The following is a 21644-nucleotide window of genomic DNA, read 5'->3' on the forward strand; positions in this document are numbered from 1 at the left end:
TTTTTTTTTTCCCTTATAAAACCTGCCCTTTGAGTTTAAAAGCTCTTTGGTCTTTGGGGAGTTCATAAGAGACAGAGATGGTTCAAAGCTCTGCTAACGTGTGGTCTTGATAGTCAAATGCTATAGTGAGGGTGCTGAGGAAAAGCCTTGGGGAAATTAAGGTGACTGTCTTCAGAGTGGGGCTAAGCTACGCTGGAATAGATACTGTCTAGAAGCTGTATTTATTTGGCTAATGAAGCTAAATGGAGTGAAAACATACTGTCCATTTGGGTACAGACTGGGATCTTGTAGGAGGGAAAAAAGTAGTGTGTGATTAACTATCTTCTTATAGTCAATGCTTATAGGGCAGCATAAGCAAACATGGTTAGGCGACACACGTAATAGAGTTTTTCAAAGACCAAGAGACCATTTCAAAATGCCCAAGAAGGTGGTGCTCTAATCTTGATATTACTTCAGCAGATTTTTAAATCTGTGTACTGTTAATGACATATGTATGTTATAGCAGCATACATATAAGTATTATAGGTGTGTATGTACACTGGTTATTGCAGCTGAACTTTGACTGATGGGTGACATGGGAGTCTAGGAAAAGAAAAAAGGAATAAATTCTATGCAACATAACATTAAAAAAAAAAAAGGATTCCACCCAGAGGCAAGCAGAGGGAGTGCTGGAGTAGAAGGTTCTAGTTGATCATGACTTGTTGCAAGTCCTAAGGTATTATTACTGTCGCCTTCTGAAGTATTCCTCTGAATATTTGAGTGTTTCTTCAGAGGCCCTGTCCTCAGCATTCTTAGTGACTAATAAGGAACTTGGCACATAAAGGCTTAGGCTGAAGTCACTGGTGACACTTTTCATAAGTGTGCTGGATTCAGGAATTTTGAGAAGGTAAGTTTTTAATAATCTTAGTAAAACAAATCCTGAATTCATTATTGGAAATAAGTTTTTAATCATAATTTTAGACTAATGAAGTGGACCAAGATGAGCTAGGTATTTTGACCATCTGGCTCCATGTAATGTTTTCTCAGAAAACTCTTTTAACAGAAGGTGAGCAGTTCAGATACTATCTATCAAGAGGACATGTTTGTTGTTGTCCATAGGGAAAGGCATATTTTTAACGGGTTTGATGAAGGGCCTAGATGTAACTGAAAGTAAGGACATATGCAGGTTTCTGGAGTTATGCAGTTATGGAGAAAGGCTTGTTTTGTCAAGAATTGACATTCTTTGTAAATCTACCACTAGACCTTGTTTAGATTTGTCAAAGGCTTTTTGGGAAGCTACCTATCTGTTTTACATGTGGTAGCCAAGAATTGAAACCTGAATCTCTCAATACCTTTGAAAAATCTCAACAACTGCGCTTTGGGGAAATGCAGAGTTTACATTTGGTGAATGAAGACCTGAAGATTGCCATATGTACATCATCATGCTACCAAAAGTGGAAGTTAAACAAAGCAGGTCGATTTAACTGTATTTAGTTAGTACAGTTAGCCATAATTCTTAACCTAATAAAGTTGTGACAAACTCAGCAGGATGACGTGGGGGTCCAGTGCATACTTTTAACGCATGCAGGTGTGACAAGTGCTAGAACAACAATTGTTTCACAGTCATTGCCAGCTTTTGAGTGACTACTTTTTTGCCAAGGTTTTTAAAAAGATTTGTCAAAGTTTGAAAAGTCACAGAACAAGAGACATGGTAGTTCAAAGAGGGCCTGTGCTATGTAATCAAATGGCATCTTTTTCTCTTTTACTCCTTAATGCTTGTGTGTCATTTAACAATAGGTGCAAGCACAGGTGTGCCTAAGTAACTGATCTAAGCTTAAATCTGAAATGAAATGACGAATGCTCTCAGCTGCTATGTGGCTGGCCATGCACAAATGGAAATTTAGGGCTGGCAGGTTGTAGCTATTCCTGTACTGTTTTCCTTTCAAGGAGGATATGTTTCCATAGACATGCTGCAAGGAGGAAGCTGCATCAGTGGGGTGGTTTGGCTGGGAGCTTGGTTTTATTTCTTGTACTTCCCAAGTTGTGCAATGCCTGAATGAACATTCTTGTATCATGTTGTTGGCACTGCGTAATGCTGATTTTCCTCCACATAGGGACAAAAGGAGTGACTAGAGAGAGGAAAGATGGATGTGAATGAGGGAAGGCCTTGAATAAGCTTAAGCTGTGTAACTTGTGTAACAGTTATGGTCAAGGCGTTCCGCTCAGTGTACTTAAACTGGGCTAACAACAATTAGGCAGCGATTCTTCTGATAAACAAAGGTCAGAGTTTAAGTTCTCAAGTGAAGCCCTGCTGATTTTCATCCTGAAATGTCCTTTTTCTCTCACTGTGGTGGTGTGTTTTTTTATTATTTTGTTTTTAACAGATTGCAAAAAGATGCAGTGGCTATTGTTATCTTATCTCTTACTGTTGATTTCATTTATTAAAACTAAATTTTAGCAGACAAATTCTTGTGCTTTCATTTTCTCTCCCAAGTTCCTTTTGTTATGAGTTGTGACTGCTCTACAATTCCTGGATTATCTTAGTCTTGTGTGTTCTAATTCAGTTTCTTATTTTACCCACATTTGATGCTTTCCCAGCATCAGCTGTGAGTGAAACAGTTTAGAAACTTCAATATAGTTTCCTAATGATCAATGTATAGGTGATGTAGGCACACTGGGCATAAATAATTATAATAGTACTTGGAATAGTAGACATGGAGAAAGATGACCACACATCTGGAACTTAAGAAGAAAAAAGTTGCCCAAATACTTTACAGAAAAAAAACTTATTTTGAAGCATTTAAATTCCTTCTGAAAGATGGAAATTATAATTGCAATATATTTTGTTTCTTAGATCCAGCAAAGCACCAGTATTTTGGGAATGGACTTTTATTAATGTCATTTAAATTAAAATAGTTTTTCTAAACAAACATCTCTCTGGTGCCAACATATACCATTCTTTGAGCCAATTTCGTAAAAACTAGTTGGATTGTTCATCATAAAGAGAATGCAGTTGTCCAAAATGTGATCCATTCATTAACTTTAAGAAATCCAATTTGGTTTTAGTTCTTGATGAACCAGTAGGCACAATAAATTTTCTTCTTGAAGTTTTGTAGAGTCTATTATGAACTGAAGATTATTCCAACTTCACATTATTCACAAAGCACTACTTAGAGGGTAATATTGTGAGTTCATCCAAATAAAAAATGAGCTTCTCAGGTGGTCCTGAACTACTTAAAAAATATTTTTACTGGTTTGGATTTAAGCTAATTTAAGTACTTGGGATATCATTAGTCTCTGTAACTAATACCTTTAAAAAGAATTGAAGAAAACAAAATAGTTTGTTTAGGTATTTATTTGAACAGTGTACCTGGTATCCTAGTATTGCATTGGTGTTGTATTTAAAGACAGTTGAATATGTGTAGAAGTTTGCTTTTTTGTTTAAAATTTCTTTTTTGAAAATTTCATGAGATAAATACACATTAGGAAGTGCTGATATTTCAGATACTCTGTATAACATCACATATTTGGCCATAGGAGGCCTTTTGTTTCACTCAGAAGTTCAAATGGTAACGGTACAAACTACAGTTACTACAATACTATAAACTACAATAACAGACATTGTTTAAAATGTGTCCAGATGAGTGCGTTAGGCGAATATATCTTCTGTGCCTCAAACACATTTTGCATCTTTAGAGGTTTACTAAATCTGAATCTCAGGATGTTAGCCTGTGTTATGTATGCAAATACTTAAAACTTTATTTTTCTACCCACCTTCCTTGATTTCAATCTGTTGTCAAAGTAACTTAAAAGGATTTTTTTGTTTTTTAAAAGAGTGGTTTTCTTAATCCCCTATATGCTTATATCCTATAAAACATATATACTTTCTCACTTCTTGTCTAAAAGCAATATTTTTAATATTGAAATGGGGGAAAACACATAGAATGGAACATGGATACAGAATATAATAGTGTCCTTGTAAGGTAAAGAAATAATATTTTCTCTTTTTTTTTTTTTTTTTTTTTTTTTTTTTTTGATTTCAGTGTGATCGCTGTTTGCCATTGTACAATGACAAGCCTTTTCATCCAGGTGACCAAGTTTTTGCCTATAATTGCAAACCTTGTCAGTGTTACAGCCATGCAGTAAGCTGCCACTATGATTTAGCAATGGACCCTTTTCCTCAGGAACACTACAGAGGCAGTGGTGGAGTATGTGACAACTGTCAACACAACACAGCTGGTAAGTCACACAAAAGAGAACAGACTGTTTTACAGTTACTTCTTGGCTGAAAAAGTCACTGTCAGCTGAATTAGTAATGCTCAATGACTGACATTCCAATAGATTCTTATGTATATCTATTTTTAAACTGTCCAGATAGTGTAGTAATTACAATTGTGTCAATACTTAAACTACAGGAAAATACTGCCAAAATTTGATCCAATCTTGTATAAAATCTTCTGTGCAAAACACATTCTAATAAATAATTAGCACATATAGTTTCAAAGCTGTTTCCATTACATGTGCTAGAGCATTAAATCCAGAATATCGTCTTTCTAATTGAACTAGTTTAACAGATAACAAATTTAAAATGTTGTCAAATTTTGCTCTAATGTAAATTTCTTGCTTATTGAGTAAAGGTTTCTATTCTGTGTAAGTAGTATATTTGAATACTTTTTTTAACAGTTCTATTTCAGTTTTCTTGGCTTTGTTTAGTAAAGGGGAAAAAAGAAAAGTTTCAGGTTCAATGATAATTTTTCCAAAAAATGTATAGGCATTTGCATGGCACAGCTTTTATATAAGTGTGGTATTATATAACAGATGGAAGTTTAATGGAGTAAAACATAGTTTGTAACAGGTTCATTGTTTCATATGCTCTGGATCACTAAATTGGCAGGTAGAGATGAAAGGTGCATTAAAATGGACGTCCTGAAAATTATAGAATTCTCTCAAAGGAATAGAGTCTTTAATTTTGAATTATACAGCTAATTTTAATGAATTGGAAGCCATAATGCATAACCTTTCTTTCATGCAGGAAGGAACTGTGAGCTGTGCAAGGATTTCCATTACAGACAAGCAGGTGCAGATCTTTCAGCCATCAATGTTTGCAAACCCTGTGACTGTTATGCAACAGGCACCAAAAATAAGAGCCTCCTGTGTGATAATGTAAGTAGCCTCAATACAGAAAAATGACAAAACATTTTAATCAGATGGGTAGACAGCAGTAAGATTTTACAAAGGGTATTTAGATGGTAACTACTTTATAAAAAATGCTTAAGTGTTCAGCCTTTTCAAAATGATAATTGACTTACATCAGAGACTGAAAGCCAAGAAAACACAGAAAGCAATTTGAGATGTACTGTTGAAGAGTTCTTCGTCTAGATCAGCAACAGACATAAAAGATGCTGTATGAATTTTCAGAAATGAAGAGTAGTTTTGGGATACTAACGGGTACCTGTGCAATCAATAATGTTAAAACATCCAGGTGTTGAATGTTTTTGAAGGTTCTGACACTGTCTTAAAATTACGAAGAGGTTTTGAAAATTCAGGCAGTAAGTTGAGCCTGAAATGTAACTAAAATTAAGTCGGTTATCCCTGTAATGAGGCAAGGATTGATCTCCCTTTTAATTCATAAAGTCCATTTAAAAAAAAAAATGCCACAAAGTTATGCTGAAGAGAGAACACCAACAGCTATGCTTTTTAAGCCTATGGACCTCATTGACATGCAAGACTTAGTCCAATAAAAAAAAAAATAAAATCAACTTTCGAAATATGCATGTCAGAAAAAAAGTAGGAAATGACTGAAGTCTTGAACATATACTAAAGATATATTGTGGTTCATGTCCTATTCACATATGTCCTGTCCATTGCCAAAATCCAAATTTTGTTAGGAAGAGGGAAGAAATAGCTTCTTTGTCTGAAAGGTATTTGGAAAACATTTTAAAGGTAGAACTTGTTCTACACGGAATTGAGGTAGAGCTTCTTCAGCTTGTTGCCACATTTCCCATCTCTTCTTTTTTCTGAACTTTTTTCATAAAACAATATCTAGAATTTTTCATATGATGTCTCTTGCGATTGCATTTTATTTAACAGTAAGCTCTTGTGGATCCTGTTGTATTTTCATCTTTGGCTCTAAAGTGGTAAAAATACATGCCCAGTTTGACTTGGGGCACCTTCACAGGACTTGCACATTGGTGCACATGCTGAGTGATATGCAAATTTAGCACAATGTGTTTTTAAAAATAATCCCCTGTAGTACAAATAAAAATTGATTTATAATCTTATCTTCTGAAGATTATACTTTTTGCCAGCATCATATAAATAAAAACTTGAAAAACACAGATATTATGTTAGGACTACTTTTTTAAGGTATAGGAAAAATGAAAGCAAACGCTGATTTGCATGTCCATGGTTTGTGGTGAAATGTTAACCTAGAACGACTTTAGCTGTTATAAATAATCGGAGGAAGAGTAGTTTACAGAAATCACTGCTTTACAGTGAAATATACAAGAATGTTGATGAAGCTTGACTATGAAAGTATGAATGTGGAGATAAAATGGGAAAAATGGGGGAGACTGTATTGCTCAATAAAGCATCAGTTGACTGCTGCAGTAGAAGCAGAGCAGGGAGAAATGATTAAGAGGCATTAAAGAATAGATTAATAAGACTAGGGACTAAAGGCTGAAATGAATTACATGAAATAGGAAGGCATCATTGAAGGAAGTGTTTCCAAATTTGACCTGTGGAAGATGGAATCATAAGGAATAAGGACTCTACTCATGAAAATTAATTGTCACGTCACAATGATAATTTTCAAGGAAGTATGACAAAAATCGGGCAGAATACACTTTTACTGCATAATTTACCATTTTCTGAAGTTCATAAAGTTTTTTTTTTCTTTCCACAAAGTGCCAGTTGTGTTACTAAGTTCCAAGAGATAGAGTTCCAAAATTAATCCATTGTATCACAAATTAATCTATTGAATCACACAGAAAGACTATTTACTCATCAAATGAAGTGTTAGTAAAGTAGAGTGTTTACAGGATGGGTAGAAGAGCTTACTGTAACATGGTTACTCCCATCTCAGTTCTTTGGACCGATAATGAAAACTTTATGCCTGTTCTGTTCACCTATTTCACTCTACTCTTGGTGAGAAAGGCATGTAGGTGTGTAGCGTTCTCCTTTGCATAGGCACTCAGTTCTTGTACATCTGTAGATCATGCCCACTTACAGATTGGTAACTTCATTTGTATTTTGAAGTGTGAACTAACATATTAAAAACTTCAAAATATAACTTTGTGGCTTATAGTAATGAGTGGAATTTTAGAGGAGTGGTGTTGCAGTGCATCCATGAGCAGTTCATTAGACCTTTTTTTGCAGAGGGAGATCTTCCCTTGAGACTGGTGGATACAAGAGAGAGAATTGATACAGCCTGATAAAATTTGTCCACTTCTGTGCTGGCTATTGACATCTAATCACTGTAGAAAATGTACGCATTGGTCTCATCCTCTTTGTGAACATTTGTCACAAAAGATTTCAAACAATCAGAAAGTCCAGATGAATTATTTGAGGTGCCTGAGTTTTTCAGACTGAAAGAAGAATTGGCTGTCTTCTTACTTTCTTCCTAACCATTCACACATGAGAAATTTCTGCCAGAATACTGCTGATGTGATCATTCTTGCTCTGTATGGAGAGCTGGATATTAATTTCTTCTGGCCCTTTCCGCAATCCTTGACTCATTTTCTTGTGCTGCTTTTTACCCAGACTGCTCTACAAATGCTTACATATTCAATCAGGCACAGCGGTTCGTAGTCCTTTCATGATTCTATTATAATATGCCATATATAATGGTGTGAAAAAAGCACTCTCTTCCACAGCATTTGTTTCTAGGCAAAGCTGAAAGTGCTGCTATTGCTTCTACCTAGTATTTGGAAGTACCATTCTGGTCTCAGAGGATTTAGGCATCTTTACTCAGGTTTTGTTGATTTTTAAAAATTTACTCTTAACATGCAAATAAATACATATCATATATTTATTGGTGCGAAGAAGCTGTGCTTTACTGCAGAGGATGTTGTTCAGAGTTGCAAAGACTTGATCACCTTCTGTCAGGATGGCAGCTGTATTGTCTTGCGTTGCAAGAAAACTCTAAGGCATGAAGATGAACAAAATGTTAGTTACTGTTTTGTCTGAGGAATCAAATGAAAACCGATTCCAGTGTTACCAAGTAAGCTTTTGAACAGGCTTCAGATTACACCTTTCTGTACACTCCCTACATATTGCTCTTTTGAATTTTTTTCTAGCCAATAGCTGTGAATATTCTATGTATTTTAAACCAAAGTAGAATCTTTATTTCTGATAATTTCACTTCTGAGTTGATAAATTCTTTGATCTAAAATTAGAATGAGCATTCCCCTGTTCTCATTTTTCCACGTACAGAGTTTTCAACCCATTTATTGTGATTGACAATAAATAAATAACTGAAATGTGTGTTACAAGGGAAAGAACATAGATAAAGAAGTTAATTAAGGGCATTTCAGTCAACAGATATATCAAATAGAATAAGGAATATAAAGGATGCAAACATGTCAATGAAAAGCTTGTGCATAGTGGAGTCCATAAAAAAATCAAGTTATAAGGCACTGTATGTATTTTGAATCCTGGATTTCTCTTCAGGGAAGGCCTTTAATCTTATTGCTAAAGTGAAGGGAAATGAGCTTTTTATGTTAAATAATTCTGTGGCTTCCTTTCTGATTGGTTTCGTACCATGGAAATGCTGGTTTTCAGTGATAGTTTGTCAAGTTATTTTGGGGATTTGTTCCACTCCCACCCTTTGGAGTGTCATGGGCAGAGGGTAAACACCTCATTTTACATTTTGAGCAGAAGTAGTAGAAAGCTACTGACTTTTGAAAGTCATCATATGCAATGACAAGAAGAGATAGCAGGGGAGTGAAAAGGAACTTCATTATTGCTGCTTATTCAATTTTCAGTTCCCAAAGCTGACATACTGAGAATACTCTCAGGTATTTGGTGGTCAGATCATTAACCTATGTGTGTGAGCCAGCACACCTTACCGTTCTCATTTCCTGAACTGAAGAAAAGGAAAAGAAAATAGAAGTCCTCAACCCCCTTGCTCCCCCCTCCCAATTCCTGAGATTGCAGTCAGCTACATGCGGGGGTCCTTGCCAGATTTGCATGAAGTAAGATGGTAGTATATGAAGTATATGATTAGCATTTATATCAAAAAGGCAGAACATTGAGATTGGTACCAATGAATTGCAAAGCCAGCAATGGCAGGGTGAACAGAAAGAATTTAATGCAGGAACTAAATATAGCCAGGGGTCTTAAAATGTAAGTTTTAGGGCATTACTAGCTGGTCAAGGGAAGGTGCTTCTATCCTGGTAGAGAGTAAATAATTGAAATTAGTAATGACTCAGCCAATCAGAAAAGGTTTTTTTTTTATCATGTGTTTTGGGCTTCAAGATCAGAAGTTAACTTTGGTAAAAGAAACTTAGAAAGCATCAGCTTTGGGTTTTTATTTACTAACGTGAAGCCACATCTTGTATTTGTTCTCCAGAACTGGAGAGACTTTCTGATTACATTTCTGGTAGCATGTTTTTTCTGTTACAGACACCAAAGAATAGCTATTTGATATTATAGGGATCTCCAAGGAGAAAAAGATGTTTTTAACTTTCAGAAAGGCTTAGGCTAGCTGTTTCGTTTTTTTTTTTTTCCCCAGCAAATTCCATTTTATACTTTACGAATACATATGGTCAACACGATTTTAAGTAGTCAGAAAATATATTTCTGAGACCATGATATGTGCGTGTTAAATATCTACTAGATGAGCACTATGGCTAAATAGTTTGCTGTACCCTAAACAATAATTAAGATAATTCTTTGGAATATGTCGCCCTTTGTCCTGGATACGTAAATCTCTTCTTAAGTCCTTATATCAGTTTAGTAACTGTTCACTGGGACAGTTCCTGAACAGGCTCCTCTTTGAATTTGTGATCCTAGATGTGCTGAGTTGAAGAGTTCCCCAATTAGAGTGGTATCACTACAGTCTAAAGCAGTGTGAACTGCTCAATGTATCTAAAATTCAGAAATCTCAGGTAATCTGCTTCCTGATTAAGGACAATGATACCGTAGCTGTGATTTGTGCAAGAGGAAATTGCTTGCATACTTTTTATAACTGTTTACATTCAAGGATATGGGGCTAATGTGTATTTCATACGTAAATTATTAAATGACACAAGAGGTACATGCCAGTGATTTTCTGTATCGAATAACAATTGATAATTACAATTGTTTTTGTCCCGAGATACGCCACTGCTTGGTAGTAATGCTCTGCTAGTCTCATTTTTGTAGTGAACACTCTAGGCAGATATTTTCCAAGGTGATTTAGTACCAAGATGGTCATATTAATAGAGAGGCTATTTCTGTCTGCTTACTGTTTGGGTCAGAACCAGGCCTCTCAGGCATAGACAACAGGAGAACAGATTGCTTTCTGCTCTTCTGTAACCAGCGTAATTAAAGTCTATTTCTTTAAATGACAGGTAGCATTTGGATCGGGGGGAGGAGGAGAATGTTCAGTAATATCTCCAATACACAACTGGTGAAATCCTGGTTAATAAAATCTTTACATATTAATTGCTAGCAGTATTCTCAATTATACCATTATTTCCAGAGTAAGCTAGATTTACAGAAATAATAATAGTAATAACAGCAACAATGACTTTGCTTCATTATTCACTTAGATTTTTATGTAGTTATAGAAATGCCTTGTTCTACCCATTTTGCTGTAGATTTCCATATTATAACCTGGGGTACATCTATTTCTGCAGCATTATAAACATTTGTCAGCTTGTACAACTTCTTTGTAACAGTATCCATTGCCAAGCATTTCACAGTGCTTCTGGTTTATTTTGATGCTTCTCTGTACAGAGAAATTAAAGGTATTCATTTTCTTTATTTCCCATTTTTTAAAGCAGATTTTCACCAAATTAAGCCCAGTTATTAGTTTCTTTCCTAAATTCATGCAGGAGCCAATTTTCCTATGAACCTGAGAATGCATATGTACCTTAATTTTGCTTTTCTCTTTTAGCTAAAATTCTAGTTCTTTAGAACTATTTTTTATTGCCTTTTACTGTACTCTTTCTAATTTGTGTTGTACCCTTCAACTATTTGAGCTGAAGCCTTACCTTTCCTTCTCACGTCTTAAAGATGAGATTCCTTTTTAGTACATCACAGAATAACATTTACCTTTTCTTAAGTGGTATCATATTGTTCATATCTAATTTGTGGAGGCCCAATATCACTTCCAGGTTATTTTCTGCATTATTGTTTCTTCACAAGTTTTCTTTACTTCACTTTTGATGTCTCTTTGCTATGTGTTGTGTTTTGAACTTCTACATTTAGTTCACTTTTACTGATCTTAGAATATTTGCGTGAAGAGTAGAAGTGATGTTGAAAATCAACCTGCTGAGGGTGATCCCAGCACAGCAGTGCCCACCCTGACCTGAGCACAGTCCCCAGGCATCAAAACATGGCCAAGTGCTCATAACAGAGTCCACTGACAACCCCAGACAAGGCAAAAAATCAGGTTCAGGGTCCATCCAGGGAGTCCAGGCTGGAGCCAGCAGGAGATGAGGCTGAAGACATGGCTGCAGCCTAAGTCCAAGGGATCCCTCCAGGAGGCAGGGGACAGGCACAACTGCAGCATAGCCTAGGTAAGGTGTGGATACCCAGACTGGAGCTTATCTGGAGCTCCTGGGCTGTGAGCAGACGGTGTGAGTGAAGGCCCAGGTGAGGCTGCTCAGGGCCATTAAAGCTGGTTAGTGCCCTTGGGGTCATGATGGTGCTGGCTGTGCATCCTGAGCTGGGGCGATCTGTGATTCTCTCCTCTGTCTTCAGAGTCTGCTACTGAAAATATTGAAGAGCTTAGCATCCAGGGCAGGCAATTATGTAACCCTACAAACCTTCCCAGAGTTACAAATACTTTAACTACTTTTTTCCCCCTCCATCTACTATTTTTATCTGGACCCTATTTCTCAACTTTTTCTCTAAAATTCTGCACGGCTACTTGAAGTGTATGCAGTATATGAAGAATAAAACCTGTCTAATATGGGGTACACTGCAGTGGCATATTTGCTTTAGATGATATTCATGTCTTACAATGCCATGCTTACTATAGAAGGCAGGATTAAAATGGAGTTACATAATTTAATTTGTTACTCTGTATTTTGGAAGCTAAACTTCAATAGATATCTTTCATCTTGATATCCCACATTGACAGAAAAAGGCTGAAGAGGCAGAATGGAGAGTTTCTACTCGCTTACAGCAAACACAAAAACAAAATAGTCATTTGCGAATACGATTAGAGGTTCCTTTTTGTCTTGCCTATAGAATCTTTTTTCTGCTTGACTTTTTTCACAAGACTTTGAAATCAGTGTAATATAAGAATGTCAGTGGTATATTTACAGATCCTCCAATCTGGTACATAGAAACCTATTTTCAGATCTAGTAAGAAGCAATCTGATAAGCCTCCCTCTCTAACAAAAACTTTAGTTTTCTATACCTTCTTCTAACTGCCATGAAAGACTTCCACTCTTTTTAGAACCAGGAAACCAGTTGCCACATGCATTGATTACAGATGGAAAGCTCTTTTTTCTAAGTGACAGCAAGATAGGAGGAAATTTATATAGGGAGATCTCGAAATGGTTTCACTGGCTGGTTCCTGGAGAAAATTTGAATTATATTCTTGAGTTGGTCACGTATTTCTACCTCATTCTGAAGAGTTATATTTATTCTTCTGGCATAATTTTTTACCCTATTAAGAGAAAGTTTGTGGACAACTGCAACTGAATGGGACGGAAATTACCTCTTCTTTTAATAGCTTGACACTTAAAATTATGCTGAAAATACTGGTGTTCTTTGCTTCTCTCAGTACTCGTAATCTACACGTTTCACTTGTTGCAACAGGAAATGGCTACCATCTGCTCACGATTAGATTTGGGTTTCCATGCATTTATGATAAGAACAGCCATACTGGATGAAATGAGACTTTCATCTAGCACGTTATCCTCTCTGATAGTTACCAGAAACTAGAAGCAGCATGATCCTTCTGTGATATAATTCTCTAGATTCCAATTATTTATGGTTTTGGGACTACCTGAGCTGAACTCAGGGGTTTCATCTGAGTTGTCATGTTTGGTGTCCACATATGGAATGAATATAACTAATTTTTTTTAATGTACTTCAAGTGTATAGAAAAAGTATTTTTTCATTCTTTTCATTCTTAAGTTTGCTTGCTGATAATTTCCTGGATGTTCTCTCCTTATATTGTGAGAAATAATGAATATTAATTCTGTAAGCCATTCATGATTTTAGACATCTATTCCCTTCACCTTAGTCATCTCTTTCCAAACTGAAGTCTTTTTTTAGTCTCTTTTCATTTGTATCTTTGCTTATTCTACTCACTCTGCAACCTCTTTTATTTTAGAGAGGGTAACCATATATGCAACTTGTGCAAAATGTTGATACACAATGGATTTTTATGACAGAATGACATTTTCTGTATAATTTTCAGTTTCTTTCCTAATAATTCCAGTATTCCTATTGCCTTTTTAACTGCCTCAGAGCTTTCAAATGATTTTTAGGGGGAATGGAGCAGCTTTAATGGCTCCTTTCTTGAGTGATAATAGCTAATTTTGGACTCATCACTGTCTACCTATAGTCAGCATTGGTTTTCCCCAGGCGTTAAGTTTGTACTTCTTGATGTAGAAATTAATTTGACTTTTTGATCATCCATTTCATTCAGTATATGCTACATTTCCAGATGTTTCTGACTTAAAGAAATGCATTAGAATCATGAAGCATGATTTTTCTTTGCAAAAGAAGTACCAGTCTTTTCCAATATATCAAATTCATGTTTTCATTTCTATTAATTCACTCTGTACAGAAAAAGGCTGCTAGTCTGTGGATCTTAGAGGCTTCCTTACAGCCTTTTAAGGAGATTGATGTAACTTTTATAATTTTATTCCTCTTTTACTGAGGTTGATCTAAGCAATTAATAACTCAGTAATTTTACATTTCAGTTCATCTTGACTCATGTGTAGTCACTTTTCAACAGATGAGATTTTGCTAAAATCTTTTCTTTCTGACATTTTGGTTTGAAACCAGTCTTGAAAATCATTCCTAATATAGAATGGTAACACCTCTTTCATAGTCAACAGCTGTGAAATACTCTTTGCAATCTCTGTTGTGGTTCTGTCTTTCCTGAATGCTGCATGGATTCATAGCAGTATTAGTTGGTCATCTGCTCCAGCTCAAAGTAGGACTGTTGTCAGTGCTAGATCCAGTCAGTCATGATTTTGTCTTGATCAGTCTTGATACCTCTGGGGACAGAGATACCACATTCCCTCTGGCCAACCTGTTATTGATGCTGCACTTTCCCTCTTAGTGAGAAGTTCTGATGTCCAATCTGAATCTGCTAAACCACTTATTTATTGCCCTCACTGATTCTCTGGTAGTCTTTTCTTTGTTTCTGACATTTGAAAAATGTTTCTTTTTTCCTTCATGCCTTAAGCATGTTCCTTGTTAAAAGCTGATTTTTTAATTGCCTTATTCTGTTTTTAAAATTTGGTGGTGGTTATCCTCTCTTATTTAATTTCCTTATTTTGATCTGATTTCTACTTTTTGAAGATGGCTGCATGTAATGCTTTCCTTCATGTGGTGGCTTTTGGAGTAGCTTTAAAGTATTTTGGGGTATGAATTATAAGTTTATTGAGTGCTAATATGGTATCTTTATATAATACTTGCTATTGTGTAATCTGAGTATGCTATGATCACTAACACAAAATGTTTCTTTTACGGTTATGTATTAAACTAGGTATTTTTCTTCATTTAGGATTAAACTCAGAGTTGCTTTTCACATGTGAGTTCACTGATGAATGGCTGTGATGCATGACTAGGTCTCTTATAATAAATTAAATAACTAGATCGTATCCAGTCTAAAAGGGAATAACTTGAAAATCCTTGTTGCTGGGTTTTCTTCTATTGTGTTCTCTTAACTCTTACCTTTTTGTACTTGCGGTTGTCTTGCCTTTTGTTTATAAAATATTGTTTTATTGCCTTTTTAATATCTTCATCTTCCTGAAAAAGGTGACTGGTACATCAGTAATAGTTGTCTATCATGAAAGCATATTGAAGAGGTTTTATTGGATTACAGAATACTTTTTATGAGGAAGGGGTAGGAATACATGCTTCTCTAACTTTCATTCAGTATTTTCTGCATTAAGAATTTACTATTAGATGTTGAAATACTCTATCTTGTCTTAATAAAGCTTAGAGCTTCATTGTAGATTGCAGGGTGTGATGATAACATTTATTTTAAGTGGAACTTCCAAGTAGCTTTGTCTCTAATGCTACAGGACTCTGCTGTTGTTTCAGCTTTGCCTGACTCAGAGGTTTAAGATGAAAAATACAACTGTTTAGAGTAAGTTTTGTTCAGGTAGCTAATGAAAAGCAAAGTACATTGAACTACAGCTGCTGATGTTGTAGATGAATAACTAGTTTTGAATCACGGTACTTTTTCCTACTTGTAAATATTTGCACTGGAAAATATATATGACCCAAAGAAAATTACTTACAACAGAGTTTAATCGTTTGCTGCCATCTCTACATTACCCAGAACACTTGTGTTGGAAAAGTTAGTTTTTGTTTTTTGATGTTGTGGTTTAACCCATCAGGCAGCTAACACTACACAGCCGCTCGCTTACTTCCCCTCTCCCCAGTGGGATGGGGGAAGAATTGGAAAAAAGTAAAACCTGTAGGTTGAGATACAAGACAGTTTAATAAAACAGCAGAGAATAATAATAATGAAAAGAGAATATACAAAGCAAGTGAGTCACAATGCAGTTGCTCACCACCCACTGACCAATGCCCAGCCTGTCCCTGAGCAGCGATCACTGTCCCCTGGCCAACTCCCCCCAGTTTGTATACTGAGCATGATGCCATATGGTAAGCAATATCCCTTTGGCAAGTTGGGGTCAGCTGTCCTGCCTGTGGCGCCCCCTCTCCCCCACCACCTTGCTGTGCACCTGGCAGAGCAGGGGAAGCTGAAAAATCCTTGACTTAGTGTAAGCACTGTTCAGCAACAAGTAAAACATCAGTGTGGTATCAACATTCTTCTCATCCTAAATCCAAAACACAGCACTATGCCAGCTATTAGGAAGAAAATTGACTCTATCCCAGCCGAAACCAGGACACTTGAATCCTAAGCCTTTTGCCAATTCACATTTACTGCATGCCTGTGTTGCATTGACTCCCTGTTCTCATCAATGTTTTGTATTGAATGATGCCTTCTATTTGTTTCCTGGTCCCTGTACCGTTGTCTTTTCCCTGTGGTCAGTTTTCCCACCGTATTGGAAAGTGCTGAACATAGAGATTGGGCTTTTTTCTGGCTCTCAGAGGTCTGAAGTTGTCCTAGCTTTCCAGGAGCCCTTTAATCTTGCACAAGATGCCAGACAAATACTCCCAGATCATGGCCCAGACATAACAAAGGATGCCTCAGCTCCTTCCAAATGGCAATTCAGGGAGTAGGAGAGGACCTTTAAATCCCACCACTGAAGTAGAACACTTGGATCCAAGCTGAACCAAGAAAAGAGGGGAGAGACTTTCAAATACTGAGCTGTTGGGTCACATCCTTCTGCAAAGGAAGAGAAAATTTGTCTTGGATGAGTAGTCAGAAAGGAAATCTTTCAACTTTGCTTTGTTCTTATTTAACTAACTTTTTCACTAAAATAAATAAGCATATGGTCTGAACAAAAAAAATGCAAAACTTGACCTTTGAAAATGATAGTGTTTTGCAGTAACTGTGATTCAAAAAAGTACTGTTTTAATAGAAGTCACCACTTACACAGTGCAATTTTGTAATTATTCTTTGCAGTTTTCCCTGTGCAGATGGTAAATATTGCCACATTGTTTACTCAATTCTTTTTCTCCTTCTGTCTTGAAAGAACAGGACTTTTAAAGTCTATTTAAAAATTGAATAGTTACACTCTGTTCAATAATTCTCCTTTTTTTCTCTCTTGAGAGACAATTAAAAAATACAAATTAAAAAAGTATGTGTTACACAGGTTTTTTTTTTCCTGTTCCATTTAAAGTTTTCTCCTCCCCAACTCATACTCCCATTCTTGTTGCTAATGAATGTATCATCTAAAAATAGATATGTTCATCATTCTATAATATTTTGTATCTTTCTAGATTGGAGGCCAGTGTAATTGTAAGAGACATGTGTCTGGCAGACAATGCAATCAGTGCCAGGAAGGATTCTACAATCTACAACAGTCAAACCCTGATGGCTGCAGTCCCTGTAACTGTAATACCTCTGGGACAGTCAATGGAGATATTACCTGTCACCAAAATTCAGGCCAGTGCAAGTGCAAAGCAAATGTTATTGGTATGTGTAATGCAAGAGTTTCGAGCCATTTTTCTTGTTATCTCTGGAAATAAAACACACTTGATTTCTAAATGAAAAGTATAGTAAACTTCTTTGCTGAAGGCAGATTATAAAAATGAATGAAATTAACTGTTGGAAAAATATTAATTTAATAATTCTATCAAACTACAGCTTGAAGCTTAGTTTAATCAACCCTTTAGAAGTTTCTTTACGGCATAGTTACATTAGCTTACATAGCTCCATACTAATAAGTCACAGAAATAATGTAATTTGCTTACTGCATAGATGTTTCTTTTAGGAAATTAATGCTTTTTCAAAATGTTTTATACTTAATGAGTTCTAAGCAAATCGTTTCCATGCTAGTTTTCTTAATAGACCAAAATAAATGGATTTTTTTCTCAAAATATTCTGTGCTACGGGGTCCTTTGTGATAAATCTATCCATTTTTTTCTATTATATTTCTTTGAACTGTTCCTATGAAATGCAAAATAAGTCAACATAATTCCACAGATCATGTACATAGCTAGGGTTAGTTATCAAGGGCCACATAATTTTAATTTTGTAATTCAATGCCAAGCTGATTATAATAAACTGCTACCTCCTGTGTTATTTATCATTTTTTTTACAAGACGTGCTTTTTTGTTTGTTACTCCCACAGGTATTTTTCAGAAATTAGATTTGATTATAGCAATTTATTACTTCCAGCATATTTGAGGGGAGCCACAGCCACATAAGGACAAAATTTATCAAGTGCCCAAAATACACAGTATATATAATACACTTTGAAATGTTGATGTATGGGAATATTATGCAAGGAGAATTTCCTGATAAAGTGAGCCTTGCATGGTAACCGTACATGTCTCATACTATACATATGTCTCAAAAAAAAGAGAGAGATCCTTTTCTGCTTTGTTATTAACACAATTAGCAATCTATTTTTTCCTTAGCTAACCATGGTTGTGGGTTGTATTAGCAATATTCAAGTATATGTTCATTTATAAGTCTCACTGGCTTGTGAATATTGACTCATTTGTAATATTGTGAGTCTTTGTTTCTTCTTTCTTCTAATTTCCAAAAGCAAATACAAAATAACAACAAATAATGAAAATAACGCTAAACAGACATAAGCCTGAACAGTTTCTGTCCTCTGTGGAACCCTAAGTACCTAGGTTTTCCATATGATAAAAAGGGTGCTAAGAGTAAAAAATAACCTCTGCGCATCTTAAACCTACTCTATATTAGATAAAAAGGACCTTGGAGCATTCTTAATTATCTATTCTTTGCCTACATTTCATGTTTGCATCTGTGAAAACCTTTCTTAACTCAGTGGGAGTTTGGTATATGAGAAATGCACAGTCTGTTTCTCACTTATTTGGTTGTCTACGTATTATTTGAAATATTTTCTCCCTTTGATGAAAGCCATAAGAATTATTTTTATTTCCACTGAAATAGTACTACAAAAAATGTGTAAATTATGCTTTCTGCAAATTTATCTGTAACTATGGTGGGGGGCTGTAGTTATGCAAGTGTTTGTTTGCAGGATAAAGAACTAATTCTTTCCAGACTGGATTATCTTTTTTGTTTTCCAAACCAATTGTAAATAAGCTTCTGTATGTTGGAACGTGTGCAGCAAACTTTAACAAAGCGCTTTCCTCTTTGGATTTCTAAATTGGTTTTTAGAGCAATCTGTCTATTGCTGTTTTATCTAGTTAAACAAACATGGTAACAGAAAAATGCAACTATGGACTGCGGTGTTATGAAACATGAACTGTTAGAGTAACACAACTGTTAAATCTTACTAATGATTCTATCACCAGTAAAATACATTAGCACCAATAATTTTATTAAAGTAGGTCATTCATCTAGAATAAAAAGGTAGAAGAATGTGAATTAAATGCCAAGCGTGCTAACTCCCCTGTACTTGTTAACATTGAATGTGATGCCCTGTAGGCCTTCCTCAGTATCGTTAGGAATAGATTACCTGTCAGGAATATGTATGGCATATTCAAATAAGCACTGCGCATATTTTTAAAACTGATATGATATGAATCCATGTAGACCAATTTTAATAGTTCAAAATGAGTCATAATTCTTGTTAACAATACAGTTATTTTTAAAATTTGCAGCAATAGTGGTCCTTTTTTATTTTCCTTATTGAAATTAAATGATATGCCTTAGGTGAGTCATTCATCACTGTTAAAGGAACTTGCCTTCTGTTGGAGTTTTTGAGTTTTTATCCATATGTATAATGCATTTCCTACCATTTTTAGTTTTATTTTTCTACATGTAAGTTGCTAGATGTATTTTTGTATGGTTTTGTATTTTCTTAAATGATGACAGTATTTTGCTAGAACATTGTATTTATATTTTTCCGTATGCAGCAATTAAGTGATGGCTTCATAGTGAAGGATTTTTCCATTGCAAGGGAAAATGCATAACTATGAATTTGCATTTTTCATATAATAAACTAGTTTGCTTTCTTGTAATGTACATTTTATAAACTAAAATATAAATGCTATCCCTTGGGGCAGGGATAAAGCAAGCAATGACTTTGAAAGCAAAGCTAATAAAACTACAGCGTGAAGAAAACAGTTTAGATTTTAATGTACTGCAGGAGTTAACTAAATCATACATTTAGATAAAAATATTTCATTTTGGATTATGGAAAACATTTTCTGCTTTCAGTAAGGGCTTACAATAAACACTAACATAAATGTAATCACCGTTAAAACTGAAGTAGTGTTTAGTAAATCATTCATTGTAATTAGTCTAGCTTGTGTTGTCCTAGAGTATATTTAATGTTTTTTAATATAATATATAAAACTGTTATCAGGACAGATTGGGAGCCCAGTGCAATTCCCTGTATATTGCATTTCTACGATATAAGGTGAAGAGTTCACGTAAGCATTGATTGTGCAACAGGTGCTGTTCTGGGGGACAAAGAGATTAATTCTGGTTTGTCTTAGAAATGTTACAGAGAATCTCTTGCAGAAGTATCTTAAATTGTATTGAGAAGCCAGCAGAAACACCTCGCTTGTGAAACAAATTGGAAAAGTAAACAGATTTTTGGGATGCCACTGTTACTCAATTTACTTGTGCAGCCCTGTCATTCCTGTTAATTACGCTGAGGAAGAATATTAGCCATTTTTATTAATAACTTTTCTCTTTCCAGGTCTTAGGTGTGATAGTTGCAATTTTGGATTTAAAGCTCTGAGATATTCTAATGAAGATGGATGTGAGCCTTGTTGGTGCAACAGCCACGGCTCAGTGAACCAATTCTGCAACCCTCTCTCCGGGCAGTGCAATTGTAAAGAACGAGTGAAAGGGCTTCACTGTGACACCTGCGTGGACAACTTTTATGGGCTGGATGTAACTGGTTGTAAGGCTTGTGAATGTAACGTTGCAGGGTCGTTTTCTGGAACCGTGTGCGACGTGAAGACAGGACAATGTGCATGTAAACCAAATATTGGAGGAAGACAATGTGATGAATGCCTAGATGGCTACCACAAAGTACAGGAAAATCATTCCTTTGTTTGTCTGCCATGTAACTGTGATGAGGCAGGTACAGTAAACGGCTCTCTGCTTTGTGACAAATCAACAGGACAGTGTCCTTGCAAAACTGGTGTAACTGGCCTTCAGTGCAGTCAGTGCATGCTTCACACGTACAACCTCAGCATGGGCAACCTCCTTGGCTGCCAGCATTGTGACTGTGATGCTCTGGGCACGTTGGCAGGAACAGTTTGTGACCATGTTTCTGGACAGTGTGTCTGTTTGCCTCAGCGTCAGGGGAGAAGGTGTAATGAGTGTAAGCCAGGTAAGAAAATTGGAAGACAATCTATTTGATGTAGTAAGTTTTGCTTTGTTTGGATATCATCATAGTTCCTACAGTTTTTAATATGTGTTCAGACATCTTCATGTCTTGACGTGTCTCTGAATTACATTATTAATTATTTTTCCGTTTCTTCCAAAATGTGTGAGTGAGAAGGAAGCATTCACGTCCTGACTACCATCAAATATTTATTCTATTGCCAGAGGTTCTATAATTTGTGTTATTACTGCAGTTTCAACAGGTCCAAACTAAGGTTAGGCATAGTTGTTCTAGATGTTGAGAAAAAATACAAATCATCATGGCCTGTTCACTGAATGAGAGGTAAACTAGCAGATTTGATGAACAGCTGCTATCCTCGTAATGAAAAATGTGGATTTG

The 21644-nt window shown here is 35.7% G+C and overlaps 1 protein-coding gene across 1 annotated transcript in view; it reads left to right on the plus strand.

Moving 5' to 3' along the window:
* USH2A (usherin) overlaps positions 1 to 21644 on the plus strand; it is a 407979-nt gene that overhangs the window by 50331 nt on the left and 336004 nt on the right. Inside the window, 4 exon segments of the mRNA XM_009646839.1 lie at positions 4023 to 4218; positions 5012 to 5142; positions 17242 to 17437; positions 20610 to 21251. Of these exon segments, the coding sequence (XP_009645134.1) occupies positions 4023 to 4218; positions 5012 to 5142; positions 17242 to 17437; positions 20610 to 21251 (1165 nt within the window).

Source organism: Egretta garzetta, unplaced genomic scaffold, assembly GCF_000687185.1.
Source record: "Egretta garzetta isolate BGI_Z169 unplaced genomic scaffold, ASM68718v1 scaffold339, whole genome shotgun sequence".
NCBI lineage: Eukaryota > Metazoa > Chordata > Aves > Pelecaniformes > Ardeidae > Egretta > Egretta garzetta.